The sequence below is a fragment of the Oreochromis aureus genome, linkage group 18 (assembly GCF_013358895.1).
Source record: "Oreochromis aureus strain Israel breed Guangdong linkage group 18, ZZ_aureus, whole genome shotgun sequence".
NCBI classification, from domain to species: domain Eukaryota; kingdom Metazoa; phylum Chordata; class Actinopteri; order Cichliformes; family Cichlidae; genus Oreochromis; species Oreochromis aureus.
Window position 1 is genome coordinate 21,553,390 of NC_052959.1, and position 26,932 is coordinate 21,580,321.

General features: G+C 38.1%; 1 protein-coding gene across 1 annotated transcript; it reads right to left on the reverse strand.

Moving 5' to 3' along the window:
- Positions 1-1,024: 1,024 nt before the first annotated feature.
- On the reverse strand, positions 1,025-25,766 carry LOC116327673 (macrophage mannose receptor 1-like). Its single transcript, XM_039601947.1, has 31 exons — positions 25,643-25,766; positions 25,105-25,461; positions 24,701-24,871; positions 24,372-24,527; positions 24,034-24,156; positions 23,432-23,569; positions 23,153-23,335; positions 21,633-21,787; positions 21,329-21,442; positions 20,863-20,978; positions 20,592-20,740; positions 20,306-20,505; positions 17,733-17,857; positions 17,393-17,465; positions 17,080-17,233; positions 16,897-16,935; positions 15,810-15,973; positions 15,648-15,709; positions 14,776-14,876; positions 10,643-10,788; positions 10,441-10,546; positions 10,028-10,152; positions 9,148-9,174; positions 8,942-9,044; positions 8,433-8,665; positions 2,862-3,027; positions 2,385-2,552; positions 2,187-2,306; positions 1,859-2,029; positions 1,585-1,614; positions 1,025-1,485 (listed from the first exon to the last, which is right to left on the reverse strand). Exons 1-31 carry the CDS (start codon positions 25,719-25,721, stop codon positions 1,247-1,249), a joined length of 4,293 nt encoding a protein of 1,430 aa, XP_039457881.1. The 5' UTR covers positions 25,722-25,766; the 3' UTR covers positions 1,025-1,246.
- Between the last annotated feature and the right edge of the window lie 1,166 nt (positions 25,767-26,932).

Below are 26,932 nucleotides of genomic sequence, written 5' to 3' on the forward strand. Positions count from 1 at the left end.
CTGTTGTAGGGCAAACACCTAAGCCCCTTTTCCATTAGTTCCATTACCTACCTACTGGGGCGACTGTGGCTCAGGGGGTTGGGAAGCGTATGTGCAACCGGAAGGTCGCCGGTTTGATCCCTGGGCTCTCTGTCCTGGTCGTTGTGTCCTTGGGCAAGACACTTTACCCTACCGCCTACTGGTGTTGGCCAGAGGGGCCGATGGTGTGATATGGCAGTCTGCCCCAGGGTAGCTGTGGCTACAACAGTAGCTTGCCTCCACCAGTGTGTGAATGTGAGAGTGAATGAATAGTGGCATTGTAAAGCGCTTTGGGTGCCTTGAAAAGCGCTATATGAAATCCAGTCCATTATTATTATTATTATTACTTGGATCGACTCTGCACGGTTCGCCACGGTTTTAAGAGTTTACCATCAGGTCATAGTACATGGTACCAGGTACATTTTTAGCACCTGCTTGGCCGGGGTTCCAAGCGATGTGAGGTAATGCAATGTGTCGTCATCAAACTGCATGCCACTGATTGCCTGGTCAGTGGAGTCACTCAATGAGTCATTAGAGCCTCTCATTCCCAGTAATTAAAACTGCCATTTTTTAAATTTGGCAACGAGGGAAATACAAAAAAAACAATGTTGCGGTCCTGTGAATTTGAAGAAAAGCCACAGACCAAGCCCCAGGTATATCGTCACCTCGACATACACCTTTGTTGTAGCGTTCGTGTCGCACTAATTACGTCACTCAGCAGCATTGCTATAACGACAACCACACACATAAGTTAGTACTGGATTGTAATACCTTATCTGGATTGTAATGGAAAACTGGTTGATCGGAATCAAGTTGTAGCGATTTGATCCAAGCAAGTACTATTAGAACAGGTTCTATAGACACAGACAACCATTCAAACTCACATTCACACCAATGGGCAATTTAGATTCACCAATTAACCTAACCCCACTAATTGCATGTCTTCAGACTATGGGAGAAAGGATGGAACTCAGGACCTTCATACTGTGAGGAAACTGTGCCACCGTCCATATACAAAAATGTTTTTAATATTTACATTCACAAAATACAGCAAATTTAATCAATTTTCATAGTCATAACATACATATTTGGTTAAACATGATTCTCCCTTGTTGTTTCAAATATGCTTTTAGCCATTTACTGCCACCTTAGCTCAAATTTTCATAACATACTAGGAAATCATATGGGCTATGCAAATGAGCCCAAAATATTTAAATTACATACTGATTCAATCTCCAGTGTTCTTTTCTGCTGCATTCTCTACCAGAATATTGGTGTCAGCTTGTTCAGGCTGTGACACCTTACTGCTGAAGAAGAGCGGGTTATCGAAGGTGTTAGGGGCGGGTAACTGATGACCAAATTTCTTGAAGAAGAAGACAGCAGTGACTGCCACCACTGCAATCCCAGTAATGACTAACACAACTGCTGTGGTTATATAGACACGCTGATGATGAGGTAATCCAGTTTCTGTACAGAGTGAAAAAGTAGATGGTAATCAGCTAAAAACATTTGTAACAATTTGAAATAAAATATGTAAAATAAAGAGTTAAAAGAGGTGTTACTTACTCGATGATGGCGATGGCTTTGGTAGCAATACTACAAAAAGAAAAGAAGAACGATCAAATAAGACGCTTTATCAAAAAGTAGTTCTACTTCATTTAAAAATAAAAGTAAATTGCTGTGGAGTAAACAGGTATTTGCATTTGTAACATATTAACAAGAGTTATTCCTTTTGGATTCATATGACTGTGTCATGTCTGTTGTGAACATCTTACAAGAGATTCATATCATTACAGAAAAGAAAAGGAGAAAACACTGTTATAAATAAAGATTATTTAACCTTTTTGTGTCTTGCAGATGTAAGGTCTTTGACCCCACATTTCAATATCCTTCCATGTCCCATCTGATGTACTAATCTCTCCTCTGCGGATTAATCTGCTGCCATTAACAGGTTGACCTTCAGCCCAGTTAGTGTAACTAATGACTGTTTTATCCACCCAGAGCCATTCCTCTGCAGGCAAATACACAGAAAAACAGTGTACATCATTTTAAAAAACTTATTTATTTTGAACTGAAAATTTAGTTAAAAACAAATGATTAAAAAATATGTTATTATTATTATTATTATAATTATTATTATTTGCCATAAATAATAAATAATGACTCACCTTTGAAATGATTTTTAAACAGGCCAATCCAGAAAGATGTGTAACTATCTTGAAAAGTTCTCAGGTTACTTTCAAGAAACTCTTGCTCAGAGGAATCTTCAATGCTGGCAAGCATTCCACCTTAACAGAACAAATCAGTTGTTAATGAAAACTACAGCAATTTATTGCATACAGATATCTTTCAGATAAGTCGCCTACCATGTGCTACACAGCTGGTAGATGCTTCTTGCCAGCGTTTTTGCTCTGTGATAAAAATATAACAGTAACCCCTGAATGGTACCCAGATATAGTTCTTGTTTTCTATTGTTGCCTCTGGGTCTAGAGGGCAAACCCCTGGAAAAAGAGTCGACTCTGTTGGCAGCACATCTGTGAATGAGACAATGATGTCAATGAGATCAATGAATTACATCTTTTAAAACTTTGCAATGTATTGTTTTGACAACAAACGTGTGTGTGTGTGTGTGTGTGTGTGTGTGTGTGTGTGTGTGTGTGTGTGTGTGTGTGTGTGTGTGTGTGTGTGTGTGTGTGTGTGTGCGTGTGTGAGAAAAATTTTACGGATATCAGTACCTGTGATCTGTAATTTACGCTTCTCAACAGTGATTCAAGTATAAATGAAACAGACATGCCAGTCACTACAGGGTTATAGGCTATCTATTAGCCAGCGTTTGGTCGTACCTGTAGATTTCATGCAAACACTCATTAGTGTCTCGTTACAGTGAGTGGTTTTCCATCTTCCATCCACATCCATGTATACACAACTTCGGTGCTTGCTTGGTTCATTTTTACCCCATCGACTGAATGTTAAATGCCATCTATCAACATATCTGAAAGAACCATTGATCTGAAAGAAAAGATTAATGAGACAGCAGTTACCAATCAAGACAACTAGCAGAACCATAGGAACCATCTGTTTCATCTGTAATCCAATTTTGAGATCCCTTCCCACATGTCTTAACGCCCTCTCATGATAGGGTGGTGCAAGATCTAACAATGGGTTCACCCGAAACCTTGGCTGATTGTGACCCACACCTGTTTTCACCGCTTGGCTCATGTGATTAGGCAGAGGATCAATAATCAGAATCAGACTCAGAATACTTTATTAATCCCTAAAGAAATTATGTGGATTACAGTTGCTCACAGTAGCATTAACAAAAACAAACTAGACTATTTATCAATACAATATGTTAAGATATGAGGAATAGCACAATATATACAAGTCACCAAATAATAAACATTCAGGGTTGACAGAGGTGATTATAAATAAATATCAAGAAATTGACAGAAACATTACAGAGTATGAAAGAGTGTGTGCAAAAGGATGTAACTATTGTAGTGTTTACATTGTATTAGATGGAGGAGTTGTACAGGGCGGTGACCACAGGCAGGAATGATGTCCTGTGTCATTCAGTGGTGCTTTTTGGTAATGTCAGTCTCTAACTGAACGTGCTCCTATGGCTAGCCAGTATGTCAGGGAGTGGGTGGGAGGTATTTTCCAACATTGTCTTTATCTTGGACAAAAGTTGGCCTCTCTGACACCACCTTAAGGGAGTCCAGCTCCATACCCACAAAATTACTGGCCTTGCGGATAAGTTAATTTAGTCTGTTGGCATCTGTGACCCTCAACTTGCTGCCCCAGCATGCAACAGCATAGAGGATAGCACTGAACACAACAGAGATACAACAAGATAACACTAATTAGTAGGGATAGTGAAAAGGTCCATTTACGTTTGTTAGCCATTTGGCTATGATAGTAAACAGTAGACACTGATGTAGCTTAGTGAATCTTTTGGACTGTGTTCAGCACAATATTAATTAGTCATTGTCAGTTGTTCATTTGTCCTATTCTAATTGTCTGATGAATTATAATGGCTGTTTGTAAGCCGTTTGCATACTATGCATGCTCTCTCTCTCTTCATATATATATATATATATATATATATATATATATATATATACATATATATATATATATATATATATATATATATATATGTATATACACATATATATACATATATGTGTGTGTGTCTGTATGCGTGTGTGTGTGTGTGTGTGTGCGTGTTTGTTTATCTGGTTAAATTCAGAATGGTTCCAACAACAGTTTTTATAGTAAAATATATTATGTATGTACAATCCTTAGCTCAAATTGGGAGTGGGGTAGAGGGTGGGGGGTGGGGGGCGCCAGAGGGGGTGTTCACCCAGAACACCAAACAGGCTAGGACCTCCACTGTGGTATCAGCAACCCTCAACATGCTGTCCCAGCATACAACAGCATATAGGATAGCACTGGCCACAACAGACTCAGAAAATCCTGAGCATTGTCCTACAGATGTTGAAGGACCTCAGCCGCCTCAGAAAATAGAGACGACTCTGGGCCTCCCTGTAAAGTGCATTAGGGACACTCCTAATAGGGCTTAAAAATTTGTGACTCTCCACCAATTGCTCTTAGAGCTGAAGAAGCTTCTCAAATGAGAGAAGAAAGGTCTTATTCAGGGTCACCTGATCCAGCCCTACCTATTTGCTTGCCCACACAGTCTGAGAGCCAAGTGTTCTAATGGGGTGCTACAGTAATACCCACATAGCAAGCAGGTCTGGCCTGCTTTCCTATTTTAGTTAGAAGACCCAAATGCCATACTATACTATACTGCTATAGTAGCCAACGTTTCAAATGCAGATTTCACAGGTTTGTGAGTGTACACTTTATCCAAAACCTAGTGACAATTTACTCTGGCTTTCCACTGGGTGGCTGTAGCTCAGTCGGTAGAGCAGGTCACATTACTGATTCAAAGGTCAGTGGTTCCATCCCTGGCTCCTCCAGTCTGCACGGTGTGAATGTGTATGAATGTAGTTAGGAAGCACTCAGTTTTGTGAAAGTGGGTGAATATGGCATGTTATATAGAGCACTTTGAGAAATCTGGGAGAGTAGAAAAGCGCTATGAAAGAGTCAATCCATTCACTGTCTGAACAGAGTTTCGTCATGTTACTTTTGCACTATTATGTTCCAGCACATGTTGTCATTACATGGCTTGATTAAGGTACACATTAGACTGACATCTGGGGCCACAGCTGAAATTGTTCTGGGCCAGCACAGGGCCAGCAGTGTGTCTGCAACTGGCCCGTGGCTGCACACAACTTACACATGGCCCACATACCGCAAGGAATGACGGCCCTTTGGTGGGGGTATATATGTGTAAGCACATTGTGTGGGCCAGATCCTGGCCATACAATTTTGCTATGTGGGTATGGCATCATTAAGATAAGATGGTGCCTGATAGGGCTGCCAAGATTAGTCGACTAGTCACGATTACGTCGACTACAAAAATTGTCGACGACTAATTTAATAGTCGACATGTCGTTTGAAGCTTTGTAAGTCCTTGAAAGACGCAGGAATAAGCAGTAGGATTTAAGAGTAATAACTGACTGAAACAGAAGATGGCAGCATTGCATGTACAAGGACGCCAGCTGCCGTTAAATGCCAAAGAAGAGGAAGAAGCAGTCTCCGGTATTCTAGCTGTGTCCAAATTTAAGGGCCTCATCCTTCGGAGGCCGTATTTGTAGGCCGATTACGTTACAACGACACAACGAAGGCTGTCCAAATTTGAAGACTTGTCCAAATGCGGCCATCAAATGCGTCCTTCATTTCCCCAGATTTGAAGGATGGGTCGAGTGTAACCTTCGTGGCCCAACCTATCCTAGGATTCATAGCACGGCCCAGCCACTTCGAGTTTCCAACAATTGCGGTAGCTACTTAGTTTTAATATTACTCTTATTACTCTTCCTGGGTCACAAAATAAACTTTTAACATATTTTCAGGTGAGAATGTAGCTATGTAAACTTTAAATATCTGCTCGGTTTATCAAGACATCACATATTTGCAAGATGACGTCTGTTACCCACCAGCTCGATAGCTAGCCGGGGTTCAAGGCTCACTAGAGCCAACAAGAACACCAAACTCCCGGCACAGTTTTCAGATCCCCGCGATCTTTTGCTACTCAGGTTAAATGAGTCACTTAGATAACTTAAAAATGTTATTGCATGGCCTTTTTCAGTGTTTTATTTGTTCCTCAGTAAATCAGTTTGACTGACATTAAAGTTATAGTTTTTTTTTTTTACACAGCTGAATAAATGTCAAACAGAAAACTAACTGAACAGAAGTGTGAGATGGTCGAGAATTTACTCCAATGTTCTGTTATATTTTAGGGAGTAAAGAGCAATAATAAACTGTCAGCTTGTCCTTATTTTTAGTTGGCACATACCTTTAACACTTCAAGCTGTAAGCTAATGATAGTTATATAAGAGCAGATGCATGCTGGTTCAATAAGCTATACGTTTTACGTCCAATGAATGCATGATCTGATTAGTCGAGAAAAATAATCGGTTGACTAGTCAACAATCAAAATAATTGTTTGTGGCAGCCCCAGTGCCTGATTATTTAAGATCTCGTATGTGATGAGAAGCATTTTAAATTCAACTCTTGATTTAACAGCGAGCCAACAGTTAGCTGTTTTATAAGTACTCTTTCAAGAGATTTAGGATAAAAGGTAGGTTTGAGATCAGCCTATAATTAGCTAAGACAGCTGGAGCTTTTTAAGATTTTTAAGTAACAGTTTAACCACTCCCAGCTTAAAGGCTTGTGGTACATAGCTGATTAAGATTGAAGCATTTATAATGGTAGGACTTCTTTGAGCAGTCTGGTCTCTGTGCTCACTGCCTGGCACCGTGGAACCCAATTGCCATTTTTCATAGAATACCAGAATTGGCAGGTCTACCACCAACGCCCTGTGCTTTTCACAGATGAGAGCATGTTCAACCTGACCACATGTGACAAACATGAAGGGACCTGGAGAAGCTGTCAAGAACATAATGTTCCCTGTGATTTTGTTCAGCGTAACTGGTTTTTACTAACAAAAGAGGGAAAAGCCGTCGGCCTGTTCATATCATCATGACAGACACACTGTTGTTCTCTAAAACATCTGCAGTGAATGGTTGTAAGTGAGAAAGTTGCTTTTCTAGATGATTAATCTTTTTGAACAAGTTATACATTGCTTGTAGGTAAAAAGCCAGTGAATTGTGTTTGCAGAATGCAATATTTAGAAGCTTTAGAGAAACTGTGTTTTCACTCCACCTTCGTTGTCTTGATTGTGGCTCTACCTATGTGTTGTCCACTGTGTTACATAAGAGGTGCTGCTGCTTAACATGCCTTCCTCACACAGAGCATCTCCCTGCTGGAATACAGCATAATGTGCAACTGCTTGCCTGGTCTACACTCAATGCCATTTACCGTTACCTGAATATTGTATATGGTATATTGTATAGCTTTTTTTGGTATATGTAAAATTGTACTGTATTTATTCAAATTTTACTTTTTTTTTTAATTATTTTAATTATTTTACTTGCATTTTTAATCACTCTCTTATATTTAAATGTTCATCTAGGGTTTGAGAGTAACGAAATTTCTATTCTCTGTATGTCCTGTACATATGGCAGAATTGACAAATAAAGTTGACTTTGACTTTGACTTTGACTTTATATCAGATTTATTGGTACATTTGTAGTCAAGTTAGCCAGTGCTTTATAAAGGTCAGTCATGTCAGCCATGATTGAGAGTACAGAATGTAAACACACAGCAACTTCAAATGTGTTTGCGTGATGCTGGGAGACTTATTTTTAAAAGGGATAACGAGATTTAGCTGAAATGGATGGATGGATGATAATCTCAGTTCATAAACAACTGAATGAGTAGATAAATAACTCGACCAGTATATTTATCCATCAATGACGATTTCATTTTCATAATTACAGATTATTTTGTTAGATAAAATCTTTGTTGAAATATTTTTTTGTACCCATACGTAGGTTTTGGATTTAATTTTTAACAGAGTCAGAAGTTTCATATTGGTTGGCCCTATTATTGAGTTATGAACTTTTTATGTTTTCGAAAGTTTACCTGCGCTTTGTGTGATGCTGGCAGACTTATTATGAAAAGGGATAACTAGATGTAGTTGAAATGGATGGATGATAATCTCATTTCATAAGTAACTGAATGAGTGGATAAATAACTCGACCAGTATATTTATCCATCAACGACGATTTTATTTTCATAATTACAGATTATTTCGTTAGAAAAAATCTTTGCACTTATTTTACCCATAAGTCGGTTTTGGATTGAATTTTTACCAGAGTCAGAAGTTTCAAATTGGTTGGCCCTATTAGTTATGTACTTTTTATATATTTGTAAAAGTTTACCTGCGCTTTGTGTAATCCAAACCAAAGAGGAGCCTTGAGATTCAGCGCCAGCAGCTCAACATAAGCTTGTGTCCACTCATTCCTTAGGCTAGCTAGGAGGGCATCGTCATTTTGACAGTACTCTGCAGCTTTATCCCATTTCATTTGTTGAGGAACAACCTTAATGGAGTCATTAAGTATTTTGATGTAGTTAGTAGAAATTGTTGGTTCTGGAGGATCTGGTTGAGATGTGTCTGTTTAGGATGAGAACAGAAACAATTTTATTTTTTTACTCAATCATTCTTAAAAGGTTATTATAGCTATTTCCAATGCTGAATCATACCCTTGATCATAGATATTATTATTATTATTGTTATTATTGTTGTTGTTATATATTATTTATACATATAGATATTAATTATAGGAATGAAAAGTCAAATTCCTTGTTGTTTTAGAATAGCTAGAGAGAGTCTGATGGAGCTGCAGCTGAAGTTGGGTGGCAACAGGCCTGGGGGTAGAAATGGACTCACCAAGATTTCGATGACAGATAAATCCATTGGTGTCATTGCATGACTTTTGAATCCATTTCCCAATACCAACCAAAGGCTTGGTATTGATCACAAAACAGTTTTTCTGTGGAAACAGAGTTGGGTCAACAGAGAATAATGATACTTGATGACACAGGGAACTGTGTCAGGGAACACAGGGCATTCTTGGACCTTTAAAAACTGCTTACCTTTTGATTATAATACCAGTACCAATGCTGCAATACAAACACAAAGATTTAATTATTTGAAAATATAAAAATATACAATTATAGATTATTTCAATTCATCTGACCCTTCACAATAGGTAATATACACTGTATCTACATGGTGCAAGTACACTGCTCAAAAAATGAATGGAACATTTTTAACCAAAGTATAGCATTGAGTCAGTTAAAGTTCTGGGATACTGATCATTTAATTAGCAGAGAAGGTTGTTAATCAGTGTCAGCAGCTTTGGGGTTAATGAAATTATCAACAGGTGCACTAGAGGGGCAACAGTGAGACAACCTGCAAAACAGGAATGGTTTTACAGGTGGAGGACACTGACATTTTTCCCTACTCATCTTTTCCAAGTGTTTTTCACTAGTTTTGCCTTTGGCTAGAATTAATGTCACTGCTCCTCCAGGATGGCACATCAATATGTACCATTGCCAGAAGGTTTGCTGTGTCTCCCAGCACAATCTGAAGAGCATAGAACAGATTCCAGGAGACAGGAGGTTACTCTGGAAGAGCTGGGCAGGCCTGTAGAAGGTCTTTAACTCAACAGCAGGACCAGTATCTGCTCCTTTGTTCAAGGAGGAACAGTACTCAATTAAACAACATTTAATTGAGCACCATTTCGAGTTGTTGCAGTAAAAGTTCAACAAAATGGACTGGCCTGCTGTCTCATTTTTCAAATTTGTTTTTCAGCAAATCTTTGAATTCGGCCACTCTGTAGGTTGATCATTTTAATTTCCATCAAGCAAGGTGAAATCTGTTCATTCCTAACACATTACCCAGTCTATATCACTATTTTCAGCATGATTTTTTTTTTACTCATTGAGAACAGATTACTATTTTCCCACTTACATCATTACCCAAATTGACGTATGACCTTCGTTGTCCATCAGTCCAGTAAGTTCTCCACTGTGACTGAAATAAACCAATCCACAAGTCTGTAGTAGGTGCATCAGCCATTTGAGACAGTAAAAACACTGAAAATGTAGACAAAGATTTATGGTTAAGATATTTTCTTGCAAATAAAAGTGCACCGTGGTATCAGTTCTAACTTGTGGCTAAGCCAAAACTGCACAACAACAGAAATTCAGTGGTAACTTTAGGTATTGGGAATAGATGAATCTTCAAAGGATGGCAAAATATAGCTTGTTTAAAACAGTTGTTGGCTTTGTGAGCTGTAGCTGTAGTATCATAAACGGACCACAAAAGAGGAGAAGGTAACAAAATCGAAATACTTATTTGAGTAAAATGAAAATGAAACAAACCTTCCACGTCTCTTGAAGTAATAGACACCAAGTTTCCACCCTTTTGTTTGCATTTTTCCCTTGCATCGTGCCATGTTAAATTCTGATTGTCAATGATGCTGTAACACTAAAATTGAAAGATGAAAAAGATCAATATAGTGTTTCAAGCACTAAGAACATAGTAAATAATAGAAAGATTAAAAGACATGAAAAGACATCTGACCTTAGAGTTAAATTTTTTCCAGGGATGTGGACATCCACCTTTGGGAGGCACTGTAGGCACTGCAGCAGTGGTGTTTGCAGGTGTTGAGCTGCTGCGCTTACAAATGGACGCATACTCAAGCCCACAGCTGGAGTCATGCCAGAATCCTGCAAGCCAGGTCAGTATATTAAATTAATAACATGATCAACTTGAATGAATAATTTAAAAAATCTTCAATCAATTTTGATATCACACACGCTAGCTTTCACTCATTTTATTTTTTGTAACTTGCCTCTTGAGTACCGTAAATCCCGGACTACACAGCGCACCTGATTAAAAGCCGCATGCTCTAATTGTAGAAAGAAAATCAATTTTGTACTTGTACAGGCCGCACCGGATTTTAAGCCGTATGCGTTTCACTTGTAATATGAGATATTTACACAGAAATATTACACGTGAGGATTTTTAACATTTCATTTAATCCGTAAGGTAAGATAAACATGGTAACATACCAAAATACATACTGCAAATGCTCTTTTTTCCTCGAACAGCGCCTGTAAAACGGCTACCTTTGAGTATACGTACGTATCGGTAACATACAAATTACGTTGCTTATGGTTTTTTTTACAGAACAGTACACAAACAACATTACAACGTCTCTTAACAACCGGTAAAAATATATACCGTATATATACTACTGATCATTTTGATTGGTCTTCTGTTACCAGGCAAAATGTTTTTGGCCGCATGAAAAAAAATATGCATTAGCCGCATGTCAGTATAAGCCGCAGTGTTCACAGTGTGGGAAAAAAGTAGCGGCTTATGACCCGAAAACTACGGTAGTTGTTTTCTACATACTTTTTTACTTTCACTCTCTACATTTTTAAACAAATATCTGTATTCTCCTTCTTACATTTTCAAAACAGGCTCGTTACTATTGCTTTAATGCAAATGGGTCAAGTTATTATTTCGTCACTACGAGCCTCCAGACATCAAACTGATTTGAGCCTAAACAGAAACCAGAGGTGTGGACTCGAGTCACATGACTTGTACTCGAGTCAGACTCGAGTCATTAATTTTATGACTTTAGACTTGACTTGAAAAAAGGTTGTAAGACTTGTGACTTGACTTGGACTTTTACACCAGTGACTTGGGACTTGAATTGGACTTGAAAAGACTTGATATTTTACCCAAATCTAAAATTTAACATACATATTATACAAAAAGTGCGGACCATTAATTCACTTTATTCATTCATTCATTCTTACCACACTCCGTATGTATGTGAGCGTGGGCTGTAGCACAGCCAATCAAATTAACCAGATTTGAAAAAACAAGAACAAAACGCTCGAGCCAAAAATGCTTCCAAGAGTAATTTCTTTCGGGTACATAAACTACTGAAGTAGTCAACAAAAACGAAATGCAATATGCAAAACATGCAAGAAGAGAATCGCAGACGGAGATGGAACAACTTCCAACTTTGTCCGACATTTGAAGTTGCATAAAGAACGGTAGGTGGTGCTTTTTTTTTTTTTGCTCCGATGAAGTAGCTGACTTAGCTAACTTCATCTTATTAGCAAATGTTCTTCGGGCTACGTTGATGATACTGTTTGGCTTTAACAGGTATGATATGTTTGTCATGCTATTTTAAATCCGGTCCTGCAAGCGCATCCAAGAATAACATGCAACTTGTTAGCTCAGAATTGTCGGTGAATGGTGAGCAGGGTCCGTTTCAGAAAGTGGGTTCTGTAGCTGTACTCAGTCTCTCTCCGTCTCTCCCCATCATTAACCCCGTAGATTTAACCCAGTTTAGACTGACAAATATTTATTTTACCATCACATCACAATTCAAAATCACTGTGTTTAATTTGCAATTAGTGTATGGTCATGTTTAACTTTTGCATGTCTGAGCCAGGAAAATGTTTTTTTGGTTAGAAAATCTGGCCCACCTTAGTGTGTAATTGAGTAGTCCTGCTATACATGGCCTTTTTCTTCTGTCATTTATGTCAATACATCAAATAAAATACTTTGATCTTATATTATTAGCTGTTGTTTATTTGCAAAGGTTATTCTCAACAGGGATGCTAGACAAAAACGGCGTTTTCTACAGACAGCCTAGCATACGCTCTCCACTTGCGAGTGAAAAAAGAAAAAGAAAAAACACCCTTCCCTATTGGTGTTAGAGTTTACCATGTCAGCCAATCAAAAAATGATAAGGCAACATGTGACATTTGGTTGTTTAGGAGAAGGGAAGTTTTAGGAGTGACACCCGCAACGGAAAGCGGGCGAGCGAAAGAAGAAAGAGAGAGAGTTTTCATATGTGAGACATTAGAGACGTTTAGCGTGTTTGGAGGCTATAGTTAGTTTGTTGTGTAGTTATTGTTTTGTATTGTGTGTCGGTTAGACTGCTGAATTTCATATTTGATCTAAAAAAAAGCTGTCAAAGGCAGATCCCAGTGTAAACGCTGTCTCCACATAGAAAACTGGAGTGTTGCACCTCCAGTTGTCAGACCTGCAGGGTTTAGGCCTGTGGTGTTCTCCTCTGTCTTATACTGAACACAAACTACATTTTTGGACTGGCACAAATAATTTGTGTGCCTTCTTATTTGATGCAGCACACCTGATTGTTCTGTAAATAGATTTAAATGGTTATATAAAAACGCCTGAGGCCTTGGCTGCATTTTTAGGTAAATAGTACCATATAACTTTGTTGTTTGCAAAACTTGTGCATAATTTTTAGAAATGTACAATTTCTATTTGCATTTCAAGTTATGAAAATGATTCGTTAAACATGTAAAAAATATAACTTTTTTCTACTCGGATTCTGAATTTTTGTCTGAATTTAGATCAACTGTGCTAATATAGTATACCAAAATGAAAAAATAACTCAAATTTCAGATATTTGAGGTTGTGCTGTAAATAATGATACCAAACAAGGCAAGAAAAACATATTTTAAAAGTGAAATATAGAAGTAAAATCAAAAGTAGTCAAGAACGCCAATTATACCCGGGACCCCAGAGGGTTAAAAAAAGACTTGAAAGGACTTGAAATTCAAAGTTTCGGACTTGGGACTTGACTTGAAAGTTGTCTGTCTTGACTTGCGACTTGACTCTGACTTGCTTGACTTTACTTGAGACTTGACTTGTGACTTGAGGATAAAGACTTGGGACTTACTTGAGACTTGCAAAACAATGACTTGGTCCCACCTCTGACAGAAACACATGAAAGGTAATCCTGTTCATGTGTTTGCTCTAGAGGATGACTTATAAAGAGATGATGTATGCCAAAGTCAGGGGTTATAGGTGGGATGGTGTTTTTCTTTTTTTTTTTGTCACAACACCGCAACAACTGCAGGGGTCCGTACGTTGCGGTTTAGGTACTTTAGCATCTAGCTAGTGCTACAAAAGAGGAATTAGCATATTGAGAGTGACTTTTTTTTAAGTGGCAATTTCAAATTTAAAGTTTCTGTCAGCTCAGCAAACATGAGCAAACACACAAACTGTTTGTGTGCAGTTTGTCTCACAGTGTGTTGCTAGCTGAAGGCCCAACTGCTGTATTTATCAGGGAGAGAAAAGAAAGAGAGCTAACTTCACTCAGAAGATGACAAAGATGACAAAGACAGGAGAGGAGAGGAAGAAGAGAGCTTAGATTTAAAGTTAGTACTGCTCATTTAAACCTTACGTTTAAGTAGGTTTTTAAGTAAGATATTGGGTCTGTATATGTGACACTGTAGGTTGTTTTTCATAATGTGAAAAATGCAAATCAAACTGAGGTAAACTAAGTGTGTTATTTAAAAGTGCAGGATAAAAAGGTTAGTTTGCTGTACTGTGATGGATTTAAAGTAAAAACAGTGTGTGACTGTGACTACATTTGACTTTTTTTACGGTGACTTTTTAATGATGACATTAATTTAACTTGTATTTTCTAATAGTAGTATTTCTACTTCTGCTTCAGTAAAGAATGTCTGTACTTTTGCTGTTGTTTTATATGTGTGTATGGGGTGTGAAGGATATGTATTACTGTCATAAAACTAGGGTGCCATTAAAACTGAAGGGCTAGTTGTGACGAGCTCGCCTGAGCGCTATCTCTGGGTGATACCACTTGTTCTGTGTATGTATTTCAGTGAAACTGAATCATATTTCGGTACACTCACCATTGTGATATGCCATGAAAGCACAGTTCTCATCAAAGTTCTTGAAGTCAGGTTGATTTTCCTGCCAACTTTGAAACAACAACTGAGAACCATCCATCCACCTTAATGTAACACAGAAAATAAATTTGTTTAAATATATCTGTAAAAGATTTGTAACAATATTACCAAGACAGTGGCATACTGGGTTCATTAAAGATACTCTTATCCGTCTTCTTTTTGGTCACACTTTTGTTGTTTTTAGCTGTAATAACTGAATAAAGTTGATGGGAAAGATTACAAACAGGAAACTCCAAAATTTTACAAATACCGACAAAGCTTTGCAAATAGAAATGCAAATAGATCTTCATTTGCAATTAGAGCTTATCACGGGGTGATCGTGGCTCAAGAGTTGGCAGTTCGTCTTGGCTCCGACAGTCTCGGTCGTTGTGTCCTTGGGCAAGTCACTTCACCCGTTGCCTACTGGTGGTGGTCAGAGGGCCCGGTGGCGCCAGTGTCCGGCAGCCTCGCCTCTGTCAGTGCGCCCCAGGGCAGCTGTGGCTACAATGTAGCTTACCATCACCAGTGTGTGAATGTGTGTGTGAATGTAGTGTAAAGCGCTTTGGGGTCCTTAGAGACTAAGTAAAGCGCTATACAAATACAGGCCATTTACCATTAAAGTATTTTGGACAATATGAAACATTTAATTTCCCCTTTGTATATCAGAACAGTCTATTTTAAATCAAACACTCAAGATATAATTGAATGAAATTAAAACTGGTATACTTATCTGACATGCTGCCTTGCACTAAGTACTCTCTATTTTTAACTTGCTGTTACATAAATTTAAGTTAATTGTGTTGCATTTACATTTTTGTCACTAAATTCATACTCACTGAAATGTTCCATCAAGATCTACAGATAGGCCAATCCAAGAACTCAGATAATCTGTTGAAATCTGCACAAAAACATGGATACATAGTAAAACTTTCACTTTGTACAATTATACCTTAATTACCCATTGCCTTGGTAAATGTTTTAAAAATGCCATTGCTCACCTGTTTCCATAAAAATATCCTTTCTGCTTCACTGTTGATAGATACCAGGTCACCATGCCTCTGTCTGCAGAAGGTACGAGCGTCCTCCATGGCCATCAAGTTTTCATTAATGTAATACTGAGCCCCATTCCATTCTAGCCACCCATCAGAGGTCTTGTTATACTCTGAGAAAAGATAAGAAATGTGCAATTTATTTCAGTAAATGTTCAAGTAATATTACCCTCTTTCTCAATTATTTTTATGTTTAGAAAACATTAAAAAAAGTTTTATAAAATCACTGTAAATGTATAAATGTAAATGTATTTTTTTTTGTATAAAAAAAACCTCATGTTTTTCCAGCTGTTCACAGTGAGAATTTAAAATTATCAACAACAACTGCATGTTTTTCATCTTTTCCTTAAACTACACAATGTTCATACTGTATGAATGAGATTCGGTCGCATCAGATTGACACCCTCCTGAGCCTGGTGCTGCCGGAGGTTTCTTCCTGGTAAAATTGAGTTTTTCCTTCCCACTGTCACCAAAGTGCTTGCTTATAGGAGGTCATATGACCCAACCCAACAATCATCAAATCAAATGACAATAAAAGTGATTTGATTTGATTTGATGATTGTTGGGTTTTTCTCTATATGTGTTATTGTAGGGTCAACCTTAAAATGTAAAGCACCTTGAGGCGAATGCTGTTGTGATTTGGCACTGTATAAATAAAACTGAATTGAATTGAAAAACAGATAAATCCCACATAAGTGTTTTCTCAAGTTATCGCATTCACAAACACGACACCCATCCATCCCATCTGCCTGCCCAGTGGGAGTTACAGCAGTACGCCATCAGCCTTTAACAGCTTAGTGGTCAAAACAAAACAAAACACAATAATACTATTTAGCCTATTATTATTATATTAATTATATTATACTATTTTCAAATATTTGCCTCGCAGAAAACCAGCATCCATGAGACATCAGTTTCCCTGTCAGCATGGTATACATAATGGTCTCAGCCTGGTAATCCCAATAGAAAGTAAACAGTCATGTAAAGATGCTGTCTGGCAATGTGGTCAAATTCCTCAACACACTGGTGCACTTACCAGGGGTGACAGGGTCTGGAGCCGGCTTTGGGGTGACTCCTGTGAAGGAATAAAAACAGAGTAGTGCTGAGTTACTAGTGACCACCTTGATTGACATTGTGAGAATACATGAGCCAGACAACAATAAATGTGTAGTTAAAAAAAATGTTATTAAACAATTGTATAACTGTGACCATGCTTTACCTGCATGGATCTGACAAACCCAGCTATTGTACTTCTCACAGTGCACATCACTCCAAAAGAAATTTGTTCCTCGTAAATTGCGTTTCATTTGAGCACATGATTCAGCGTTATTTTCATTGTTTGGTTCTCCATCTTCCCACTCTTGAAAGTTTACCTTTATACAAAGATAAGATAATTATGAATAGTAGTAGTAGTATTTGTAGCAGCAGTAATAGCAGCTGTAACATCAGTAATATTAATAATCATCATCTTGATCGTTATCATCATTTTGGCTACATAAACCATTGTAGAGAGTTAAAAACTGTAAACTCACCGGGGATCCATCACTCCATACATAACCTGTGCCTGGGTCGGGAGCACTAAGTCCAATCCAGTATTGATTACGCCTATAATGGACAAATGTATGTTCTAAATTTTTATACTTGTGTAATTTCTTTTTCTTTCTCAAAGACCTTTTATTTAGTTATTTTGCATAAATATTTTGTAAAAGCATGTTTCTTTTTTTCTATCTGTGATTATGCTTATACACAACTCATTGCTTAAGAATGATAAGAATCTATGACTGCCACTAATGTGTGACTTAGGCTGGAGGTGTACTTTACGAAAGATTTTTATCTTATGTAGCTCTGATTGTAGACCAGATAACACTGTACCGTTCAAACTGCCTCGGTAGTAAATCAGCACTGCTGTGAATGCTGACTAGGTCTCCTCCAATGGCTCTGCAGTGATCTCTAGCCTCGTACCAGGTCTTTCTCTTTTCTGAAGCCTCTGGAAAGATCTTAAACAAAAGATAAGAAACTGAATTGTGATCTAAAGCTTTGGTAATATTTGTACATTTAGAACTACATGCTAAACTTGGGCAGTCATCTCTGTTTTTATGTCATCCTTATTATGAATAAGATCACAGAATAATCATATCCTTCTACAACAGAAAGGATTATGAGATGGGAAGTGACAGAAACCCTTGTGCAGAAGAATGATCAGGAATCACTAATAAAAAGGAAAGTCAAGTTGTTAGAAAAAGTCACAACTGTCACAGATACAGTGGTCCCTCGCTATATCACGGTTCACCTTTTGCGGCCTCACTGTTTCACAGAATTTTTTTTTGTGCAATTTTCCATGTTTTTTTGTTGGGTTTTTTTTTTGCAGCGCATTGTGTTCTGCGTCCTGATTGGCTGTAGACCATTGTCAGCAATCTCGTGCCGTGTCTCCTGTACAGTACAGAATGCTTTCAGCAAATTGACATAAATCTTCGATCGCTAGCAGTGTGACTCTGAAGTGCTGTACTGTATGTTTATAAGTTGTCTCCCCAGCAAACACAACGATGTCAATGAAACATTTTACACCATCAAAGGCACCTGCGGGTGCCTTTGGTTTCATTCTATAATACTGTGGTGGATTTTTGTTTGATATGTATAACTATGTAACTATATACACTATATATCTATGCGCACTGAACATATATATTTTAACTTTCATGTGGAGTCTTAAGCACAAGACATTTTGCTTCACCGAGGTTTATTAAGTTGGTACTGTAACAGGGCAGTTAATGTAGGGGGAGAGTTCTCTTGAATAATTTACTTAATTAATTAATTTAACGTCTTTAATGCAGCACAACCAAAACAGTAACATTGTAACAGAGATCCTGAACACATCACGATAAAATACCATACAAAATAAACACACACACACACACACACACACACACTTTGAACCCAAACTGAAGTGTTTTTATATATGAGAAAGCATGTAACCTATGTAGTTATAAGATTATATGTTATAAGATTGTGCCACTTGCTGTATAAGATTTAATAATTAGGATTAATGTGTGACCTTTGACCGTGTCATGACCTATTGTGATAAGCCAGAGCAAGGGGTACTCAGAGTCCTGACTGGCCTTTGGCCAAGACCTTGGCCGCTACCTGACCCCAGCAGCTGTGTTGGGCGTGTGGGAAAGTTACCCAGCAGCAGGGGGCGGGGATACTGGTCCCTATATTAGGGGACCAGAGGACACCCCCAGAGCTCTTTTTCCTCCTGCTGCTGCTTCCTGTCCGTCTCTGTGTCGCTCTGTTGTCTGTGCTTAAGGCTGTACACCCCGGGGTTTTTGCTTTGCTTGTTTTCTGCTGTGTAATTTTCTTGCTAAATGTCTGTATGTATTTTTCCTGCTGTTCATATGATTCAGTGTATTAAACTCTGTTCCAAGAATTCTACTCTTTTACAGAGCATCTTTTTGAGTGTCTTGATTTTAATTGGATTTGGATCACCACATTGTTGGTGGAAGAAGGTTATCAGGATGGCTTCAAAATTTGCGACCACAATACTGCACTTATTTTTCTACGATGGTTTGAGCTTTGAGAGTTTAAACAAGAGACAAAAGTGTGAAAATGTTCATGCCTGTCTGAAAAAAGTGTGTAAAGTGTGTAGTGAGGGGTTTTACAGCCTTAAAACATCTATAATATCCATCCATCCATTCGCTTCTCCTTTCCAGGGTGGCGGGGGGCGCTGGAGCCTATCCCAGCTGTCATAGGGCGAAAGGCAGGGTACACCCTGGACAGGTCGCCAGTCTGTCGCAGGGCCAACACACAGGGACAGACAACCATTCACGCTCACATTCACTCACACCTAGTGACAATTTGGATTATCCAATTAACCTATCCCCTCAAACTGCATGTCTTTGGACGGTGGGAGGAAGCCGGAGTACCCACGCAAACACCACACAGAAAGACCCCGGCCTGATGGTGGAATTGAACTCAGGACCTTCTTGCTGTGCGGCAACAGTGCTAACCACCGTGCCACCGTGCTGCCCATCTATAATAATTGTAAAAAATAAAGTTGGCTACTTTGCAGATTGCACCTATTGCAGATTATTTTTGGAATGTAACTCCTGCGATCAACTGGGGACCACTGTATTATGAAATTGATGGGACACAACCTGAAAACAAAATTAACATATTTTTCCTCTGCTTATCCATTTAGACATTTTTGGTGTTTTTTTTTTTGTGGGCCAGTTTTGAAGTTAGCTCTGCAAATCAAAAGGTGATATTACAGCTAAAAGGAATACCATCTATATTTACATCCTGGAAAGCTATCACAAGCAGATGCCTCTTGTCATGTGTCAATACATACTTTATTTTGCACAAATGATCCAACTGACAAGTGTAGTTTGGTGGGAGTGAAAACATTCTTACATGAAACTGATCACTGATCACTGTTGCAGCCACAGTACCTTATAACAGATTTGTCTTGATCGTATCTTAATCCATCCATCTGTGCAGTTAGGTGTGGCAGTGGTTGGTGGAGCAGGGGTTAAAGCTTCCCCCTCTGCCAGGTGTTTGCAGATGTATTTTTCCTTATTGGTACAAGGCAACACATCCCAAAGGCCAGCAGAATGCCCAGTTGCCATAGCAACACAGCCCTGCACGTGACCTTGTGTTATAAAAGAAACTGTTAGCTGTTATTTGTGAAGACATCTCTCAACTATAGTTTACATATAGATTCACATTTTTCATTACCTGGCATATGAGTGTTCCAGTGAGTATATCTTGGATAGGCATTGTTGGTCCACATAAAATATTCTCTGTTTTTCAGGTTTGAGAGACCTATCCAGAAGTGTTTCTCTGGCCTCAGTCCCACCAAGCTTACAAGGAAAGCATTATCCACCCTGGAAATATTTACACAACTCGGATTAGAGGCTGCCTGATGCCAAATTACATATACAATTTTTTTTTTACACCTGAGGCTTTTTTATGTTAAACATTTCAGGAGTTGTGAAAACTTTTTTACCCAGTTGAAACATCAGCTAAGTAAGACTTTGAGCTCTTGCAGTCATCGTTGGCTTCATGAAACGTCTTTGTCTCAGTCCCTACAAAGTAGCAGTAGGATCCATGTCTTTTCCAACCCTGCATTGCAGAGAAACAACAGTTGGAGAACTATTCAAGCCTGTTAAATGTTGTCTTTCTGTCTTTTTGTAATAGCAAGGAGTAAAACACCAGAATGCAGAATCACTCTGCATCAGTGTGACTAATTGTTTACTCTACTGGAATGTTGTTTTTTTTTCCTAAAACTGCAATGACTAAATAAGACGTTCTCTTAATCAGGACATTCGGCCTGCTTTCTTTTGTTTTTACTATAAACAAGATAAGATAAGATACGATTATCTTATCTTATCTTATCTTATCTTATCTTATCTTATCATTCAGACCAACCCGATGAAGACATTCTTTGGAAAATATCTGAAAAGTTCACATACAGTTTTGCAGCCTGCATTCAGCTCCACTTCATCTCCAGAGGGTTCAGAGTCACTTGTCTTCATGCAGATAAAGCCATGTTTCTCTTCACACACACGGTCAGCCCAGTTTCCATTCTGCAAGAATGGAAAAAACAAAATTCATGTGGAAACTGAAATTAACAAGAGATAGGCAGGCTACAGTGCATATCATAAAACAAAGACCTAATTTTCCTGGATAATAATGGACCTATAGTGGACGCATAGTTACAGAAAAAAGCTGGCGTGTCATAATCATCAATAATCACTCCCACATTGTGCACCTTACCTCCCCTCTGATGAGAACACAGTCTTCTTGTTCAGAGGTGACAGTTGGTTCCCTAGAGTCCCAGCTAGTGTAACTCACAGGAGAATGATCACTCCAGACAAACAGCCTCTCTCTGTTCCTATCGTTTAGTCCAATCCAGAGTTCATCAGTGGACGCTGCAGACAGAAAATGACATTAATTGTTATATAATCTTCTTGATACATTCTGCTCATTTGCTACTCTTTAGATGTTACTTTTACACTTAAGTTTTAGACTGCTGCTAATTGTCTGCCAGAATTGCTGGATGATGTGCAGCGATACAGGGATCAGACAACAGAAAGCGACTGAATGCTTATGAAGCGACAAAAATAAAAACGTAGTTTGTGTCCAAAATAGCAAGATTCCCAGAATGACTGACTAATAAACGGTCATTATTCTAAAGAGAAAGTCTGCATGGTGGGTCTGAAATGACTGTTAGCTGTGAGAGCCCTGGATTTTCTGAAGGTGGTGGGCTGCTGTACATTTCCAAGAATAGATTGCTCACAATTTTTATTATGTGTGTAGCTATAAAATAAGATATTCATTAATATCTGTGTTTGAGTGTGTTTTAACTTCTCAGTGTGATGTTCAAATTAGACATTTTAAAAATTAAGGAGAGACAACTTCTTATGACTTAATTACAAGCTGAACACTTCCTGGAACTTTAACAGTTAACTTCATATTTATGTGGAATTTACATCTTTCAGTAAAGTGGATTGAAGTGAATTTAGGGCTGAAGTATAAAGGAGCATAAATTTGTTCAATATTCAGTCACCTGACTTCTTGTTTTTTTTCTCTTGACTTTAGTTTTATGAGGTTAGATGTGTGCTCAGAAATGGACTATCTGATATAATCACGTTAAATCCAGAATCGAACTATAAATCCTTCTCATTACGTACCAGGTCTTGAATAACCTGGCGCCATCTTGTCTTAATGACCTTATCACCCTATTAGAGCACTTCGCTCTCAGCCTGCTGGTTTACTTGTGGCTCCTACAGTAAACTTAAACTTAGAATGGGAAACACATCACTCAGCTTCCAAGCCCCTCGACTATGGTTCAGAGAGGTAACTGTTGCTGTGATTTGCGGTATATAAATTAAATAAAATTGAATTGTTGGTGTTTTTCTTAGATCAACATAATAATGTTTGTCTAGGATCAACAGTCTATATGAGGTTCAGCATTAGTATGTGCTCTTCGTTAAGGTTTGGGGTGTGGGGTTAGGGTTTGGTGTGTGGTGTGATGGTGTTTCCACATCACAACAGTATGACATCACTGCAATGTGATTGATAACTTGCAATGTTGAACCTGGACAAACATTACTTTTGTTGATCCAGGAACACACCAACACAATCATATTAGATCGTGCCTCAAAAAATTTTGAGTTACTCACCAGCAATTGCAGATATGTCGGGAAATTACCAACAAGATAAATATGAAAAGTGTTGGGTGAAGATTATGTTAAAGGAATGCAAATGGTGCTCAGAAGTTTTTATTGCCATACCATATCCAAGTTGAGAGATGATGAAGCTTTGGTCCTCCACATTACGAATGCTTACTAGGTCTCCTCCTTCTTTACGGCAAGTTTTCTGAGCATCAGACCATTTTTTAGTTTCATTACGATAAAGGTAAAAGCAGTGGCCATTGTAGGGGATCCAGGGTGCTGTACAGAATCCGGTCTCAGCAGCTATGAAGCATAAGAAGAACAAAAGAAGAAGGTCAAAGAAATGGTGTCAATCAAGTTTTTTAAAGAGAAGAGAAAAGAAGGGATTTTTTTCTATACCTTCAGTAGGTGCAGCCAAAGGTCCTTCACTGTAGCAGATGTATCCCAGTTTCTTGTTGCATTTTGAACTTTGCCAAGAGTACTGAACAGCGCCATCAATAATTCCACACTTATATCCTGGATTAGAAACTGGATGTCCTAAAGTACAGTGATGGTAAATGATACTTGTCACTTATGAGATGAGACTCGGCAACTTTCCATTCACAAGATTCTCCAGCTATTTAGAAGCACAGTGTGTATCATGTATAAGCATTTTAGTTTTAATGGAAATGACGTAGAAGCCTATGATTTCTACCCAAGAGTGACAAGGTTATGTGATACACAACGCCACCGCAATAATTTAGCAGTTGTTGAAATTGCTGACCAATAACAAGTTCTCTGATTATTGCTACATCTGCAGTGTGGCTGGCACGCCCATGTGGAAGAAATTTATGAGAAATAGGGAAAAAAATTATTTACTTGCTTACAGATAACATTTCTTATATAAATAAAAACAGATGGCAAACATGATCAAGATGAACTGCTGAGGTAATTTAACAATAGTAATATAAATTATCATCAGAATGGTAACACAAGCTCCTGAAACTTGAAAGAAAACTTACCTGAGTCCCAATTCAGATATGCATAAGGATTCCCATTAGACCACTTCCACACATAATCTAAATCCTGGAAGATCAAACCAACCCAGAGCTTGTACTCCTGTCCCCTATTTGCCCCTAATAGTGCTGTCAGTAGAGTTTAACAGAGAAAAGAGACAGAGAAAACAAAAAGTTACCAAGTGTAATACTCAAAACATAATCATCAGCTGGAGCTGTGTCTACAGTCTACAGACCACAACAACTTGAATGTTTCAAGTTTTAGCTATTTTAAACTCTCTCAGCTTAAATGAATCGTTTGGTTTTCAATACATTCAGTGTACTGTGGAGATTTGTTACCTTACCTGAAACATACGCTTGCTCGTGAGGATTGCTGATACTGAGCAGGGAGGCACCCTGCTGTTTGCAGCTGGCGTCAGCCTGATCCCAGGTCAGCGCTGACTGTGTGTTGAGCTGATAAGATGCTCCTGTTGTGGGGTCTTTGTTCCAGGTTTCTTTGGCTGTGACACAAAAACAGTCAAAGTATTATAGCATTGCACTGAACTTGTACCGCAAGATGGTGTTTCTCAACATTTTAATTTGGGTGTCCACATCCAAACACAAATTCAGGTGGTCTGCTTATACAGTAGATTATTACTCTGAAAACTTGTATTAGAATTTATTGTGTACTTACAGTTAGTTGGGCAATAACCCCAGAGTTCATGATCATATTTTGTTTCAACCGCACACCATTTACGATTCCCTGCAGAGTCAAATGCAGTGCACTCCGAGTACCAATTGCTTTTGTAGAAGAAAGGAAACATGCACGGCCTTCCAGCTGCATTTCCTTCAATGGTGTAAAGTTCTGAAGGACCAAAATAAGGAACACGTTTAAGAAAAGAACAAAGAATAGCTTGAATAGTTTAAGCAAAATGATACTTTTATCATCTTGTAATCATTTGACACACTATCTTTGCATTACAACTATTTTGGAACTAAATATGAAAATCTTCAAATTTACTATGCCACTACTATTATTTCCACAAAAGTAATCATGATTTACTTTACAATGTTTTTTTGTATTAATATTTCAGTTACCTGTATATGTTCTTGTGCAAGCACCACTGGAAGTCCCAGAAATTGTAAGGTGGCTACTGGGTCCGACTTTATTTGAGAGCACGGCCGAGTTATCAGCAGTGAGGTTAATGTAAAGTTCTTGGCCTTTGAGAGCGATCACAGTTTCATTCTTGCATTCCCACTTTTGGAGCTCACTGGTTTCATCACAATCATAGAGGTTTACTTCACTGCCCACAGTTTTCCCTTGAACACCCAGGCACTTCTTCTTATACTGAACCAAAAGTCGATCCCCAGATGTCCAGCGCATGGATAAACAGAAGTTATTTAATTTTACCAAACAAAAGCCAGTGCCCCTGTTAATTAGTTGAAATTGGGGATCTGTAGAGAAAAAATATTGAAAAACAGTACTGTTGCTGATGTATAAAACAAAGCATAGGTTATAGAGGATGATAGAGAAATAGAGGGCATAAGAATCTTACATATAGCACAGACAGGCAGGACATTAATTATGCTCTGTAAAAGAGTAAAAAAAATAAAATTAATAGTTGGATTACCGTACCATTTGAAGCCAAACAGAAAAATGTTTGGATGAGAAGCACAAAGGCTGTAGAAGTTATCCTCATTGTTAGCATTCCCATTCCTATGTCTTATATTTTCATATAAGCTACTTACACAGGACTGAAACATAGGGTGCGAATGATTGTCGACCATGACTCTTTATATCATCCTGTCTTGCCTCATCATGATGGGTGATGTTGCACAAGAAAAGGGAGGGGAAAGTTATTGTGAATTTTGCACAACTGAGGACAACTGAGCAAACAGTGTAGAAACTTTTTGGTTGAAATAGTAAAAGTAAAATATCAATTAAAGTTAAAATTTCACTTTATATCTCAATCCGAAATGCTCCTTTGTCATATGGAGCACAGTCAGGAACAATAAGCCCTTGCCAGTTCAAAATATTAGATTCATCCACTTGAATGATTCGGAAATTCTTTATTCCATAATCATGATAGACTGGGATAGGCTCCAGCGCCCCCCGCAACCCTGAAAAGGATAAGCAGAAGCAAATGGATGGATGGATGGACTTCAATTTATAAATAAATGTAAGTGAGCTCTCTAACCATGATAGATACAAACTCAAAATAAAGTTCTGGTGTACAGTATTTTCCCTGAAAAACACAATAAAAATACAGAATAGTTTGTCATGTAGTCATCAGGGTAGATATCAACATCAATCTAGGCAACAGCTCATCTAGGATAGGTTTTTATCATCGGAGTGATTCATGAGTTGTGTTAAGATACAGGGACTCAAATTGTGATTTAAGCACAGCCAAACATGAATTATTACCCATGTTTGGGTAATAATGGCAAAAATTAAGCTTTCATTTTGCTGACCGTCACATTTTGTTGCAATGCAAACTTGTGCAATTATTTAGAAAGTTATAACTCTAAATGACGTTAATTGCCAATGTCTTCTACAACTAACTCACAGCCCAGCAGAAAAGCTTCCTGTTGTGAATCAGAACATTGTCAGGAAAAGGGAAGGACATAAAATTCTCAGTTAACAGTATAAAACTTTCCCAATTTATATCTGCATATTACTTCCTTATTGGGTTTAGAATTTGTAGTTTCAGATTTCAAACAACAGTGGAAATCACCACAAGCTGTGATTTGTACTCCAGCAAACGCTGTATCAGTGATGCTTGTAACTTTAATGAAATTAGCAAATATAATGTGCAATATAATGTCTATTTTACTTTTTTCTTTTTTTCCCTCTTTAGCAACTCTACCCTCTTCTGATCATAAGTGATGTACTTATGCCCTCAGACATGTCAAAGTTGCCAGTAAA